The sequence below is a fragment of the Notolepis coatsorum genome, assembly GCF_963971535.1.
Source record: "Notolepis coatsorum genome assembly, chromosome: 3".
Lineage (NCBI taxonomy): Eukaryota > Metazoa > Chordata > Actinopteri > Aulopiformes > Paralepididae > Notolepis > Notolepis coatsorum.
The window spans coordinates 107994523-108007769 of NC_140167.1; the positions used below are offsets into that span (position 1 = coordinate 107994523).

Below are 13247 nucleotides of genomic sequence, written 5' to 3' on the forward strand. Positions count from 1 at the left end.
TTTTGTCCACATATAAGCCGCACTGTTATATAAGCCGCAGGGTCGAAAAATGGGGAAAAAAAGCCACCGCTTATAGTCCGAAAAGTACGGTATTCTACATCTATGGGTGTCCTAGCACTGTAGCTACATGTATGTTCCTTTTCAACATGGATGCAGTTCTAAGTAGGGATGCTCGATATTGGCTTTTTTACCGATACCGATATTCCGATATTGTCCAACTCTTAATTTCCGATACCGATATCAACCGATATCAACCGATACCGATATATGCAGGGTTTCCCCATCCAAAAAACTGAATAATTTCAGGTAACTAATAATTTCACTGGATATATATATAACAAATATTGTTATTGTTTTTTTTTTGTTTTTAAACCGATACCGATATTTTCCGATATCACATTTTACTGCCGATATCGGCCGATAATATCGGTCGGCCGATAATATCGGACATCCCTAGTTCTAAGTGACACCATGTAGACTAGGGTGTGGATCCTAGAGTATGGAACACAGTGTAGTATCCGATTTTTACCTTGGACGTAATTGACCTACTGTATCTCAAACCCCGCCCTCTTTTCCTGATCCTCTGATCACAACTGTCGTTTCCCTCTGAGGATTGGAGGATCAAGAAAAGAGGGCAGGGTCTGAGATAGGTCAATTGCTCACCAAGCCTTAGCCTTGACACTCAGTTGATTAGATACCGGAAGGTATACTGTGGGTCTGACCTTGGTGCTACAGTTGGCTAGATACAGTATGCAGGTCCACACAGGAATGTATTTGCTAGTCAAGGGCAGCGGTGAACCTGCTGTAATGCAATTAGAAAAGTGTATCTTATAAAGCTGGAATATCCCACATTCTCCAGCAGAGAATAGAAGGAAACACCCTAAAAATGAAAACTCTGAGCATTTTCTCAGAATTCAATGTGATGCATTAGGCTGTAGGATTTACATTGCCAGGAAGCAACAACAACCTTTTTCTCACTTTTACTTTTTACTTGGTTCGGTTTGTTTATCTGTAAAGCATTTTTGAGCACCGAGAGAAGCGCTATATAAATCAAATGTATTATTATTATTATTATTATTATTATTATTATTATTATTATTATTATTATTATTATTATTATTATTATTATTATTATTATTATTATTATTATTATTATTATTATTATTATTATTATTATTATTATTATTATTATTTTTGCCCAAGAGTAATGAGCCCTCCTAAGCACATACTGTAACAACATACCAATGAGACAAAGGAGACCTTGGTTAGCCAATTGATTGCGCCAATGTTCTGTTTTTTGTTTTATTTACCGGTATTTATTAAAGATCGTATATCTGGTCCTGTGAATGTCGTCCACCCATAAATTACATTGTGGTCTGTGTTGCTTGGTCTGATGGGCCTATTTCAATATATTGTAATAAATACCTTTAAAAGCCTGTATCAGTGGAACCCTAATGTAAACCTTGATGAAACATGGTGGTAATAATAACTCCAATTGATTCCAATAACTTGAAACTATGTGGTTTCCACCTGACAGCTGTGTAACATACTATAATGATAATAACTTGGAACTATGTGGTTTCCACCTGACAGCTGTGTAACATACTATAATGATAATAACTTGAAACTATGTGGTTTCCACCTGACAGCTGTGTAACATACTATAATGATAATAACTTGGAACCATGTGGTTTCCACGTGACAGCTGTGTAACATACTATAATGATAATAACTTGGAACCATGTGGTTTCCACGTGACAGCTGTGTAACATACTGTACTATAATGATAATAAGACAACATGATTGTGTTCTGACTGCAGGGATCTGTTCGGTGCTGTTTGAGACCCGTTTGGGCTGTCTGAACGAGGTGGTTCCAGAGGAGACCCAGAAGTTCATCGTCTCGGTGGGGGAGATGTTCCGACTCTCCCCCATCATCGTCTTATTCCCCAAGTTCGCTTGGCCCTACCTGTCCGCCTGGAAACACTTTGTGGCCGTCTGGGACCACCTCTTTAAAGTTGGTGAGCAGAATTCATTCATGCACCAGTCAGTCGATCCCTAACAGATTTGAAAATAGGCCTGGGCAATATGGCCAAAATACCACATCACCATTTAAAATAGAATAGAATAGAAATACTTTATTCATCCCGAGGGAAATTTGGCACTACAAATCGCTCACAGTAAACAGTAAACATTTAGGGAGACAAAACAAGTCACGAATGAAGAATAAAATAAGCCTAAGAATAAAAATACCCAGCTCCGGGATATACATTTCCTATGTTATGTTTATACATTCTAATATAAAATATACACAATTTTATTTGACAAATAAAAAAATAAAATGTTGACGTTATTTAGTGGTTCAAATATAAATTACAGTGTGATATGGCATGACATCTTTTTTCTGTCTTTATCTTGTAATACAATATTGTCTTGGTGCTTTTTCAATCAAAATGGTCTATTTTCTTGTACTTTTTTAATACTGCTACAAGGAAATCTTTATTGATGAACTTTCTATTTCTTCTATTTATTTGTTTATTTGTCAGGGACAATGCAAAGAAAACATATGTGCATTAGTTAGCACATAAGTAGTGACATTCCTTACCATACAATAATTATAATAATTACATCACATTACAGTCATTCTACATGTATTGTGTATGTGTGCATGTGTGTATGTTCCCTAATTCATTGATTGATTGATTGATTGATTTGATTGATTGATTGGAAACTTTATTAACAGATTGCAGAATGGGTACAATACAGTACGGCTCAATACACACAATTGTTAAGGGGATGCAGACCAGAGAAAGACTTTCGTCTAGTTTACATCAGGGTCCCCCATTTTCAATTCCTCATGACATTTATGACATACATGACATACAGATATACAGTACTGTTACATCCAGAGACATTATGACATACAAGATGTACAAATATACAGTACTGTTTAAGAGACAGAGATCATAAAAGGAAATATATACATTCGAGGGGGAAGAAACTGTACTGTACGACATCTCGAGAATGTCGATGAATATAAGTACCTGGGTCTTTGGCTTGATTCTCAACTCACTTTCAAGTCACATATTGATGCTGTGATAAATAAAACAAATTGTAGCCTGAGAATATTGTATCGTTCTATTAACTGTTTTTCTCTCCAAGTTAGAAAAATTATCATTACACAGCTGGTACTTCCAATAGTGGACTACGCAGACATAGTCTATCAGAACACCACACTATTAAACCTCTGTCCTTTAATTGTCACTTATAATAGTGTTTGCAGATTTATATTGAGGTGCCCTTATAGAACCCACCACTGTCTTGTGTTTGAGTCATTAAAGTGGCTTTCTCCTCAATTCAGAAGACATTCTCATTGGTTGCTTTTTGTTTACAAATGTATTTACTTTAATTATCCCCCCTATCCCAAGCAGTTCCTAATTCCATATAGTTCAACTTATAATTTAAGACACACGGATCATCCTTTCTTTACCATACCTCGAACTACCAAAGTTATTGGTCAACTTGCCTTTAAATAGAAAGCACCAGCTGATTGGAACAAACTGCCTAGTTCACTCAGATCTCTCACTTCTTGGCGGCTGAGTGGCGCAGTGGGCAAGGCGCTCGCCACTAACGCAGGAGATGCTGGTATCGAGCCCAGCTCTCGGCGTTGCTACAGACTTGGCCGGCCGTCATACTAACACAATTGGCAGTGTTAGAGGGTGGGAAAGCTGGTGGGTGGGGATTGGACGTTGTGGACAGCGACTCCTACAGGTCGGTTGGGTGACGCCGGTACGGCGGAAACAGGAAGTATCGGGGGCAGCGTGAGCCTCCCACGTGTTACTCCTCGCCACTGAGAGTTCGAGCTGTTGCGGTGAAAAGATGCGACAGGCTGCCTCCTCGTGTACCGGAGGGGACACGTGATGCAAGGCTTCTATCCTCACTACAGCCGACCAGTGGGAGGCATAGTCTAGCAACGTTCAAGACAGGGGAGGGAAGAATTGGAAATACAAAATTGGGATGGGAGAAAAAATAGAAAGAAATGGGGAGAAAAAGTGGATAAAAAAATATATATATATCTCTCAGTTCTTACCGGTTATTTAAGATATCTTTGTTTACTCATCTACAGACTACTTGCACTTGTTACTGATTTACTGTGCTAGGGTTTACATGTTTACAGATCAAACTATAATTTTGTATGTGTTTTATATGGGAACATATATATATTGGTGATCCTCTTGGGAGGAATCAGTGTGGACTGTGGGGGTGAGCTTGGGAGAGCGTCTGTCAGTGTATAAGTGTATTTTGTTGTCCTGTGTTTTGTTTAGTTATGTATTGTATTGTATGTTTTGTATCTTATGTTAAGGACCCCCTCGAAAACGAGATAGCATATCTCAAAGGGTTTATCCTTCGGATAAATTTGTTCTCCTCCTTTTTCTGTGATTTTTCTCCCCATCCCAATTTACCTCTCGTGCCAATTCTCCCTCCCCTGTCCCGATTGTTGCTCGCATATGCCCCCCACTGGCGGGGCATATGTAGGGAGGATAGAAGCCTTGCATCACATGTCCCCTCCGATACATGTGGAGGCAGCCTGTCACATCTTTTCACCTGCCAGCGCGGACTCTCATTTGGCGAGGAGTAACGTGTAGGAGGCTCACACTGCCCCTGCCATTTTCCTGACTTTGCTGTGCAGGTGCCCCAACCGACCTGTAGGAGTCGCTGTTCACAACGACCAGACTACCACCCTTCAACTTCCCACCCACTAACTCTGCCAATTGAGTTAGTATGACGGCCGGCCCAAGCCGGAGGCAACGCCGACAGCCGGATTTGAACCCGGTGTCTCTTGCGTTGGTGACGAGTGCAATGTCCGCTGCGCCACCCAGCCGCCAGCCTTCGAATACATTTCAAATGTCAAATTACATTGGGGCGGCTGGGTGGCGTAGCGGAGATTGCGCTCGTCACCAATGCAAGAGACTCCGGTATCGAATCCCAGTCTCAGCATTGGCTTCGGCTTGGGCCGGCCGTCGTACTGGCTCATTTGGCAGAGTCAGCGGGTGGAAGTCGATGGGTGGGGATTGGACGTTGTGGATAGCGACCCCTACAGGTCGGTTGGGAGAGCCTGCACAGCAGAGACAGGAAGTGGCGAGGGTAGTGCGAGCCTCCCATGCGTTACACCTCGCCAATGAGAGTCCGCACTGGCAGGCGAAAAGATGTGACAGGCTGCCTCCTCGTGTGCCAGAGGGAACACGTGATGCAAGGCTTCTATCCTCTCTACAACCGACCAGTGGGGGGCATAGTCGAGCAATGTTCAAGACAGGGGAGGGGAGAATTGGATACACTAAATTGGGATGGGAGAAACATTTTAAAATAAGGAGAAAAAGTAAATACAAAAAAAAATTCAAATTACATTGGAGGTGGTTGGGTGGGCAGGGGGGTTGGGTTTTTGGAAATGTACCGGGGCCAGTTTCGAATTGCAGCCTTGCGTATGTGCTCTTTGAGAGCGGTTTTGAAGGAGGGTAGGGATTCACATTATTTTACGGCTGTGGGTAGGGCATTCGACATTGTTGTGGCATAATTGCATAATTTAGACCCTTGTTTGTGCCGAATCTGGGTTGAACATGATTTGTGGAACTCCCTCTGGTGTTGTGGTCGTGGAATTCACTGACCTTTTGGAAGGATTTCGACATGTACATGGGTATCTTACTGGTGTATAGTGTATCTTGTAGACCAGGCCCATTGCAGTTGCTGTACTCTGTCGTCTACTCTAAGCCATCCTAGGTTGTCAAAATGGGCAGGGGTGAGGTGGGTTTTAGGAGTAAGGTCAAGCAGTAGTCTGACCAGTTTGTTTTGTGATGTTTGTAGTCTTGTTTTTAGGGCCTTTGAGGTGCTTTGGTACCATGAGGTGCAAGCATAGTCGTAGTACCCTTGAATGAGTGCTCCTGTTAGAGTCTTCAGGGTATTCTTGTTTACCAGAGAGGAGATCCGGTACAAGAATCTTGTTCGTTGGTTGACTTTTTTTTGATTACATTGGATGCTATCTTGTCACAGGAAAGATTTGCCTCTAGGATGGAAACCAGGTAGTAATTTCATCTTTCCTTGTGACAATATTGTCACCCACTGTAACAGAGAAGCCATTGGCCTTGCTGAGTTTGTTATTTGATCCAAAGAGAATGGACTCTGTTTTACCCAGGTGTAATGATAGTTTATCAGCGAGCCAGGTGCAGATTTTGCCTAGTTCAGAGCTGAGGGTTTTTTCAACCTGTAACTTGTTCTTGTCAGAGACCAGCAGGGCTGAGTCGTCCGCGAACAGGAACAAGTTGCAGTCACAAGCTGACGACATGTAATTTGCATAAATTAGGAACAGCAGCGGTCCTAGTATGCTTCCTTGTGGAACACCACAGCTCACTGGGAGGGGGGGATAGGGTACCGTTTACCTCCACCATCTGTTCTCTCCCCTCTAGGTAGGATTTCATCCAGCTCACTGATAGACTATCAAAACCAATTGCTTTTAGCTTGTCAATCAGAATGGAGTGATTGACAGTGTCGAAGGCCTTTTGTAGGTCCAGCATGACCATGCGGCAGTATTTGCCCGTGTCCACCTCTTGTTTGATGTGGTCGTTCAAATAGAGAAGGCATGTGTCAGTGGAGTGGGATGTTCTGAAGCCAGATTGGAATTCGTAGATTAGAATATTTTCCGCGAGGTACTTTTCGACCTGTTCGTATACTATTTTTTTCCCATGACTTTCGAGATGGAGGTAAGAATAGAAATAGGGCGGTAGTTGCCTGGGTCTAATTTGCTGCCCTTTTTGTGCAGGGGGGTTACTCTCGCAATTTTGAAGTCTTTGGGTACGTGTCCCTATGACGTATCTTTCATTCATTTATCTAGTCTCTGTGATCGTATCGTTTTTACCCTTCTACTCTGCGCTGTTTGCATTTCAAGTGTTCGGTTGTATGAAGGAAGCACAGACGAGGTGGTTTGAATCAAACAGCTGGGGTGTTTATTCCATTCTTAATAAACACATCTATGAATCAAACAAGTACAGGATCTGCTTCTTCTATCTAATCATCTCTTTGGTGTGGCAGTTGGTCCCGTTCTGATCGGCGGATGGCGGTCAGACTCGTTTCTCCGGTGTGGTTCTGTTTGCCAAGGCAAACTCTGGTCTTCTCAGTTTGGGAGCGCTTGATTTCGTCTCGGCTTGGTGGATCCCTGCTATGATGCGATCCTCTGTCATCGTCTGTGTCCGTGGCTCTGTGCGTCTCCGGCTCTGAGCGCTCGCTCGAGTTCCTTTTGTCCACCAGTCCTGCTGTTTAAGAAGAGAGAGAAACCCTTTTCCCTGCCTGTCATGTGACGTCACTCCAGAGATCGTGCTTCCCTATTGGCCAAATTACTTCTAGAAGATCCCTTTTGAGTGACACGTCATCCTGGTCTGGTGACACGGAGTTTACAGTCTATAACGGGGAGCATCCTACTGGCTATTAGCCGTTCTATTTCCATTACCTTATTTGGGAAGTTCTACCAAGGAGGTCCTTTGTGCCTAGCAGGCAACCAGCTGCTTGGCTCCTCAAACTAGACCTGTTGATCTCATCACCTTTTTTAACCATGGGTCCCTGCCTGACCTTTGGTTCCTAGCCTAAGTAAATAAAGCACAATTGAAGGACTTAACTTAGCTGGTTCTCAGGCCCTAAATTCCATTTGGGAAAGGTTCGGTTTCCAAAAGCCATCTGTTTTAAACTACTGCCTGCAAAAGGCTATTTTCAGTTTGGAATCTGTGTTGTGGCTGGGGGAAGTATTTTATCTCCATCTAGGTGGGGGAGAAAACCGAATGGTCTCCTGTTCGATTTATTATTATACATGGCCATTTGGTTTATTGACCAAGCTGTACTGCAGCCCAAACCTGCTGTCCTAACTGCCCTCAGTGTCCTTGCTTGGAGCTATTTTGACAGGGGATGGTACACTGTTAACAGCTGTTTGCTGAGGTCTGGCTCTTTAGGCCAGGAGACATCCTGCTGATTTTTGATCCATTTTGTAATACATCTTACCACAGTATTTTCGTCCTGCACATGTACATTTCATTGATATTTTTCATGTTTTATTTTGATAATTCATGACATTCCACCCTTAGTGGGGTTCATAACCCACTATATAGCACCAATATGTTCTAAATTAAACATGTTAAACCATAATTACCATTTTTGCTAATATTTTTTAAAAATTCAAAAAATCCAAAAATTACACAAATCGAACTACCAAATTTCCGTCTGTACAGTTACAACATCACCATTCACTCTTTCCCCCCACCCTCGTTAGTCACTTCCCCAGTCACACACAATATCAGTTATTGATATGACATCAGACTAAGAAAGTTGTTCCTGCTTTTACAAGGAACTACCCTTTCAATAACAGCTTTTTTGTTTAGACTATTTTATCCATGTTTTCTTAGCTTCAATGTGTCTGTTTTGTGTAATTGACTCTGCAAGAAAAGATTAATACATCACACCGAAAAGATTAACACTCTAAAAAATCGAGGGAGATTCAAACAAGCAAACATAAATAATTTTTCTCCTCGAAAAGACCACTAAGATCTCAATTATCATTAGCTTTCATCCCTGTCAGTTATCCCTATTCCAACCTCCTGAGGTTTTTTACTGCTAAATTGTTTTGACCGTTGCTCCTCGTTGTAATTTGTGCTAACCACAGTTTCTTCTTTTTTGTGGGCAGTTCTTGGTACTGCTCCGATTTTCCACAGAAGGAAACTATTTTCCCTCTGTCCTTTTTGCTTTTTGGATTTGTTATTTACAAACACACAATGGATTGGAAGGTCTCATTTTCGCTCAAATACATCTTTACTGTTCTGTATTTGACAATACATTTTTTTCCAAATTAGTTATCTATATATTCCACGGCTTCTCAGGTTAATATTCAATTAAATCACCTTTGTCTCATTTATTTTTGTGCTGTACTAATTTACTAGATCAAATATCTCAAGTTCAACACAACACCACTTCTACCCTTGAGAGTGGAATAACCATTTATAACACTATCAATACCTTGTTTCCAGACAGCCTCCTCGGTCCGGACAGCCAGCTCTAGACGAGGCCAATCACCAACAGAACCTATGTGCATGGTAACAAACCACAGTCCCTTTAAACACACATCCCACACACTCCGCCAGCCTTCAACAAGCCGGTGCAGAGTCTCCCATAAGCCAATTATCAATTTCACATGTCTGCACCCTACATGAAAACTACATGGCCAATGGCGACCAAAACCTACAGAGCTTACCTATTGGACAGAGAAACACGTTTCCCCAACACTTACCATACCCAAAAACGTGACACAACTCCCCAGATTCTACTTCTGGACTCTCAATGAGCGGAAAACAAAATCATGAACCAGCTCTCGTCCACCCTTAGTTTCCAGCCCATTATATTAGACATTCCTACCAGTCCCGCCATGTCACCACCACCTGCTATCCCTGACCGGCGAGAGATCCCTCCCAGCCAGTCAGTCCCTAAAAAAAGTGTCAAACAAAAACAAAGAAAATTGCAAACAAATAAACCAAAATTGTGAGTGTCTCCATGCAACACACCCATCTAACAGAATTAAACTATCATCTTAGAGGCATAAATACCCCCGTAAAAACTAAGAAAGAAAAATTAAAAATTAAACAGAAATACAATATATATATATTTTTCTTTTTTTAACGTCTCCTTGACCACCCTTGGATCAAGTATGTATAATCACTACTAAAATAGTCCTTTGTTATTAACTCTGTCTAATATAAAAAATGTTCCATTGTTTCTGTTTTAAAACCACAATTTCGTTAGTACGATTAGCTCATGCAATTGCCAGTTACTTCATCCCTCTACAGCCCCAACTTACCCTTGTTAGTCTTCCAAACCGTTTTAGTAACTTGCACACCTAATCTAACCTTTTAACCTATCTATGTATCTTCGTTTCCATTTTTATTCTAATCAGTCGCATTTTCCATTTTAATTTATTAATAACCCTATTTTCTCTAGCACTTTTAGCTTCGCTTGTGCATTCCCGCTTCGCTCTTATTCAACCTATGGTCTTTGCAGACACAACCTCTTTACACTCTCCCCCTGAAAATGTCCCAACATTCCGCATGCCCAGCATGTCTGTTTTCTGATGAACTCTTGCTGTCTGTTGGACTCTCGCCGTCTGATGGACTCTTGCTGAGCCCGCCACCCTTTGCCACATGATCGAGCGAGATGGCCGATCTCTCCACATTTCCAGCACTCAGCCGATGCCGGCCATCCAGGCGGTCCCAGTTCACCACAACTCCAGCAGTCTCTCGGCTGGCATCCCACAGATCCCGACAGGTCCACCCCTCTCCGGTCCTCTGGTTGCATGTCCTGTTGCCTGGAGGAGAGAGGGGCATACCTGTCCTTTTCAGCCGCCGCTCCTTGGGCCTTTTGTTGTTGGGAGGGGCCTGGAAACTCACCCCTCCTGCGGCTGTCATCATTCCCTCGCTGCTCCGCTCCCCATTCAGGTAACAGAGCAAGTGACTTCTCTTGTTCACTGAGTCCTTGTTCTGCAGTACGAAACATAACTTCCAAAATTACATCACTCATGATCTCAGTCTGTTTCGCCAGCTCTTGTTCTAGCATCTCCCTCTCACGTATGACTTGGTCAACCGCCAGCTGCTTCTCCACCAGTTTTCTACGGACTGTCTCATGTCTTTCGGACGCTTCCGTGAATGCTCTCTGTCTTTCTGGAGAGAGGCACGTCATCCTCTCTTCCTCCACCCTGGCCCTCGCTGTCAGGCTCCTCGTCACCGGCCCACGCCTCTCATCCTGGCTCTGGTGTCGGGGGACGACTGGACATGGGAAACGGGTGGGCTGTGGAAACTGTTCCATACCTGCTGTCGGTCTCTGTTCCAGCCGTACGGCCAGAGTGGACTTTGTGGGACGGCTGTAACAACGCCGCTCGCTTCAGTCGCTTTCTTTGTCCCTTGGTTAAACTGCAGTCACCTGCAATGGACACTCCAGCGTGGATCGGTTCTGGTTGGAGTAATACCGTTGTCTCTGGTTCTCTCTCCTGTAAGACCCCCTGTATTGGAATCAAAGTCATTATTTCCAGTCCCTCTGTTATACTGGTCACCTGAGGGAATTCCATCACATCCAACTCAATCAGATTAACTTCAGGTATTAATCTTTCTACGGGAGTGTCTGCAAAGGTTGTCAGCCTGCCATTATCGGCATTATTTCTTTTCATCGCGCTTCGTGCTTTCTTTTTCTGTTTTTTGTTTTGGTTTCTCAATCTATAACGGCCTCCTTTCCTATACTTAAATACAAGGTTTTGTAAAGGCCTGAATATCTTTGGCCATGGCTTCTTCACTTCTATTGTGACATTTCCAGTTATTGAAATGGACAGATTGTCTACTTTTGCTATTGTTATTGCTTCTAAACCTTCAGTTGTTTCTATCAATGTTCCACTAAGGTGAACCAAAAGTCAGAAAATAAAACTACAGACATCACAAAACAAGCTAATCAGGGTAATACTAAGGCTACCTGTTCGAACCCACCTTGACCCATCTCACTTTGAGGTCATGAGATGGCTTAAGGTGGAAGACAGAGTAAACCAGATAGGGATGTGCCTAGTTCACAGAATAGTGCATGGGGTAGTGCCAGTGTACTTTAACAATTACTTCAACCGAATCAGAGACACCCATGCTTACCAAACAAGGCGCAGCTCAACTGACTTTGTGCCAGTCAGATTCAGGAGCTGTATGGGGAAGGAGTCATTTTTATATTCAGCAGCTGTCTATTGGAATAGTCTGCCCAGTGAACTGAAAACCATAGACAGTGCCGTTAGATTCAAGTCCAGCCTGAAGACATGGCTCAAAAGGGACTATACCTAGACACTTAGCTTAAGGCACCCTTGCATGTTGTATGAGTCTGTATGTATATAAATGTTAAATGGTATATGTGATGTGTTGTGATGTCACGTTTTGTATGATGCATGTGTTAAGCATCACATTCCCCCACCCCCCTACAAGGACCACAATGGAAATAAGCTCTGAGCTTTTTTGTGTTACATCCTTGGCAGTATATCCCGACTGTGCTCTTCTGTCACATGTTTATTTTTATATTGTCAAATAAAGTCATTCATTCATTCATTCAACCTCCTGTATTTCCGACATTCTCTCCCGCTTTCAAACACTCCTGCAATTACCGTTTGGAAAAACAAGTTTCTCTGTCTCTAAAACTATTTTTACCTACTTGAGTTAAAAATCACTCACACTATCAGACTATTACCGGTGCAGACAGGGATTGATAAATGGCTTATCATTCATACTTATACCAAGGCTTATATAGCCGTTTCCCCAGTTGGTATTGAAATCGTTAGAGCCCCATCTGTCCTGCCGAGCACCTGCGCAGAAAGAAAGCAAACACACCCAAACTTAACATCAGTGGTATTTCCCTTGTCATTTCCACTATCTGTTATGCATTCGAAATGTCGGGCAACTCTATACTAATATTTCTAGAGAGATTTGGTGTGATTTATTTCACCATAACGATACGGCCTTAGCTTGTTTTTGTTCGTTCGTCCAACCGGAAAACTGGAGGTTTCCAATCCCTTGCGTGTTCCTCTTACATGATTCTCTGGGGAATACAAACATTAGTTCCCCACAGCCTATCAATTGTCTAATAATCTTTGTAAACCTGGTCCTTCATCTGTTCCAATTTCTTTTTGCCTTGATGAATCTCTCATTCCGATCTTATTTCATACTTTAAATGACCTCTCAGCGTATTTACTATGTAAATGTAATATTAACTTCCGCTTGCTTTCTACTATGGAAATCAAAAATTATACTTCTTCCTACATTTCTTTCCATATTTACATCTCAACCTCTCATCACATTCTTCATACAACATCATTTTTCATTATATTTTCACACATTTCCCCCTCACAACACCAAAAATCCTTTGGTGTTGTCTCCGCTTCCAACTGCTATCAAGGGAAAAAATAAATGTATAGTGATTTATATCACTAAACCCTCGACCGTTGCACAGCGCAGCTGTCCATGTCATAAACTCATGGACACCCATACTATACTCACGCAATATCCTCACAGATCCTCGAATTCACAAAGACCCAAAGTATTTTTCCTTCAGTCGCGAATCCGAACGAAAACACCCCAGGCTCCCTATACAAAGAATATTACAATTCGTCCCACCATTTCTGTACCTAGACAGGCCAGCGCCCATCCGGCACCTACTTC

At 42.3% G+C, this 13247-nt stretch overlaps 1 protein-coding gene across 1 annotated transcript in view; it reads left to right on the plus strand.

Moving 5' to 3' along the window:
- Positions 1 to 13247, plus strand: part of cyp27a3 (cytochrome P450 family 27 subfamily A member 3) — an 82492-nt gene that overhangs the window by 19849 nt on the left and 49396 nt on the right. The window contains exon 4 of the mRNA XM_084310686.1: positions 1821 to 2018. Within this exon, the coding sequence (XP_084166812.1) occupies positions 1821 to 2018 (198 nt within the window). The remainder of the gene's footprint in view (positions 1 to 1820; positions 2019 to 13247) is intronic.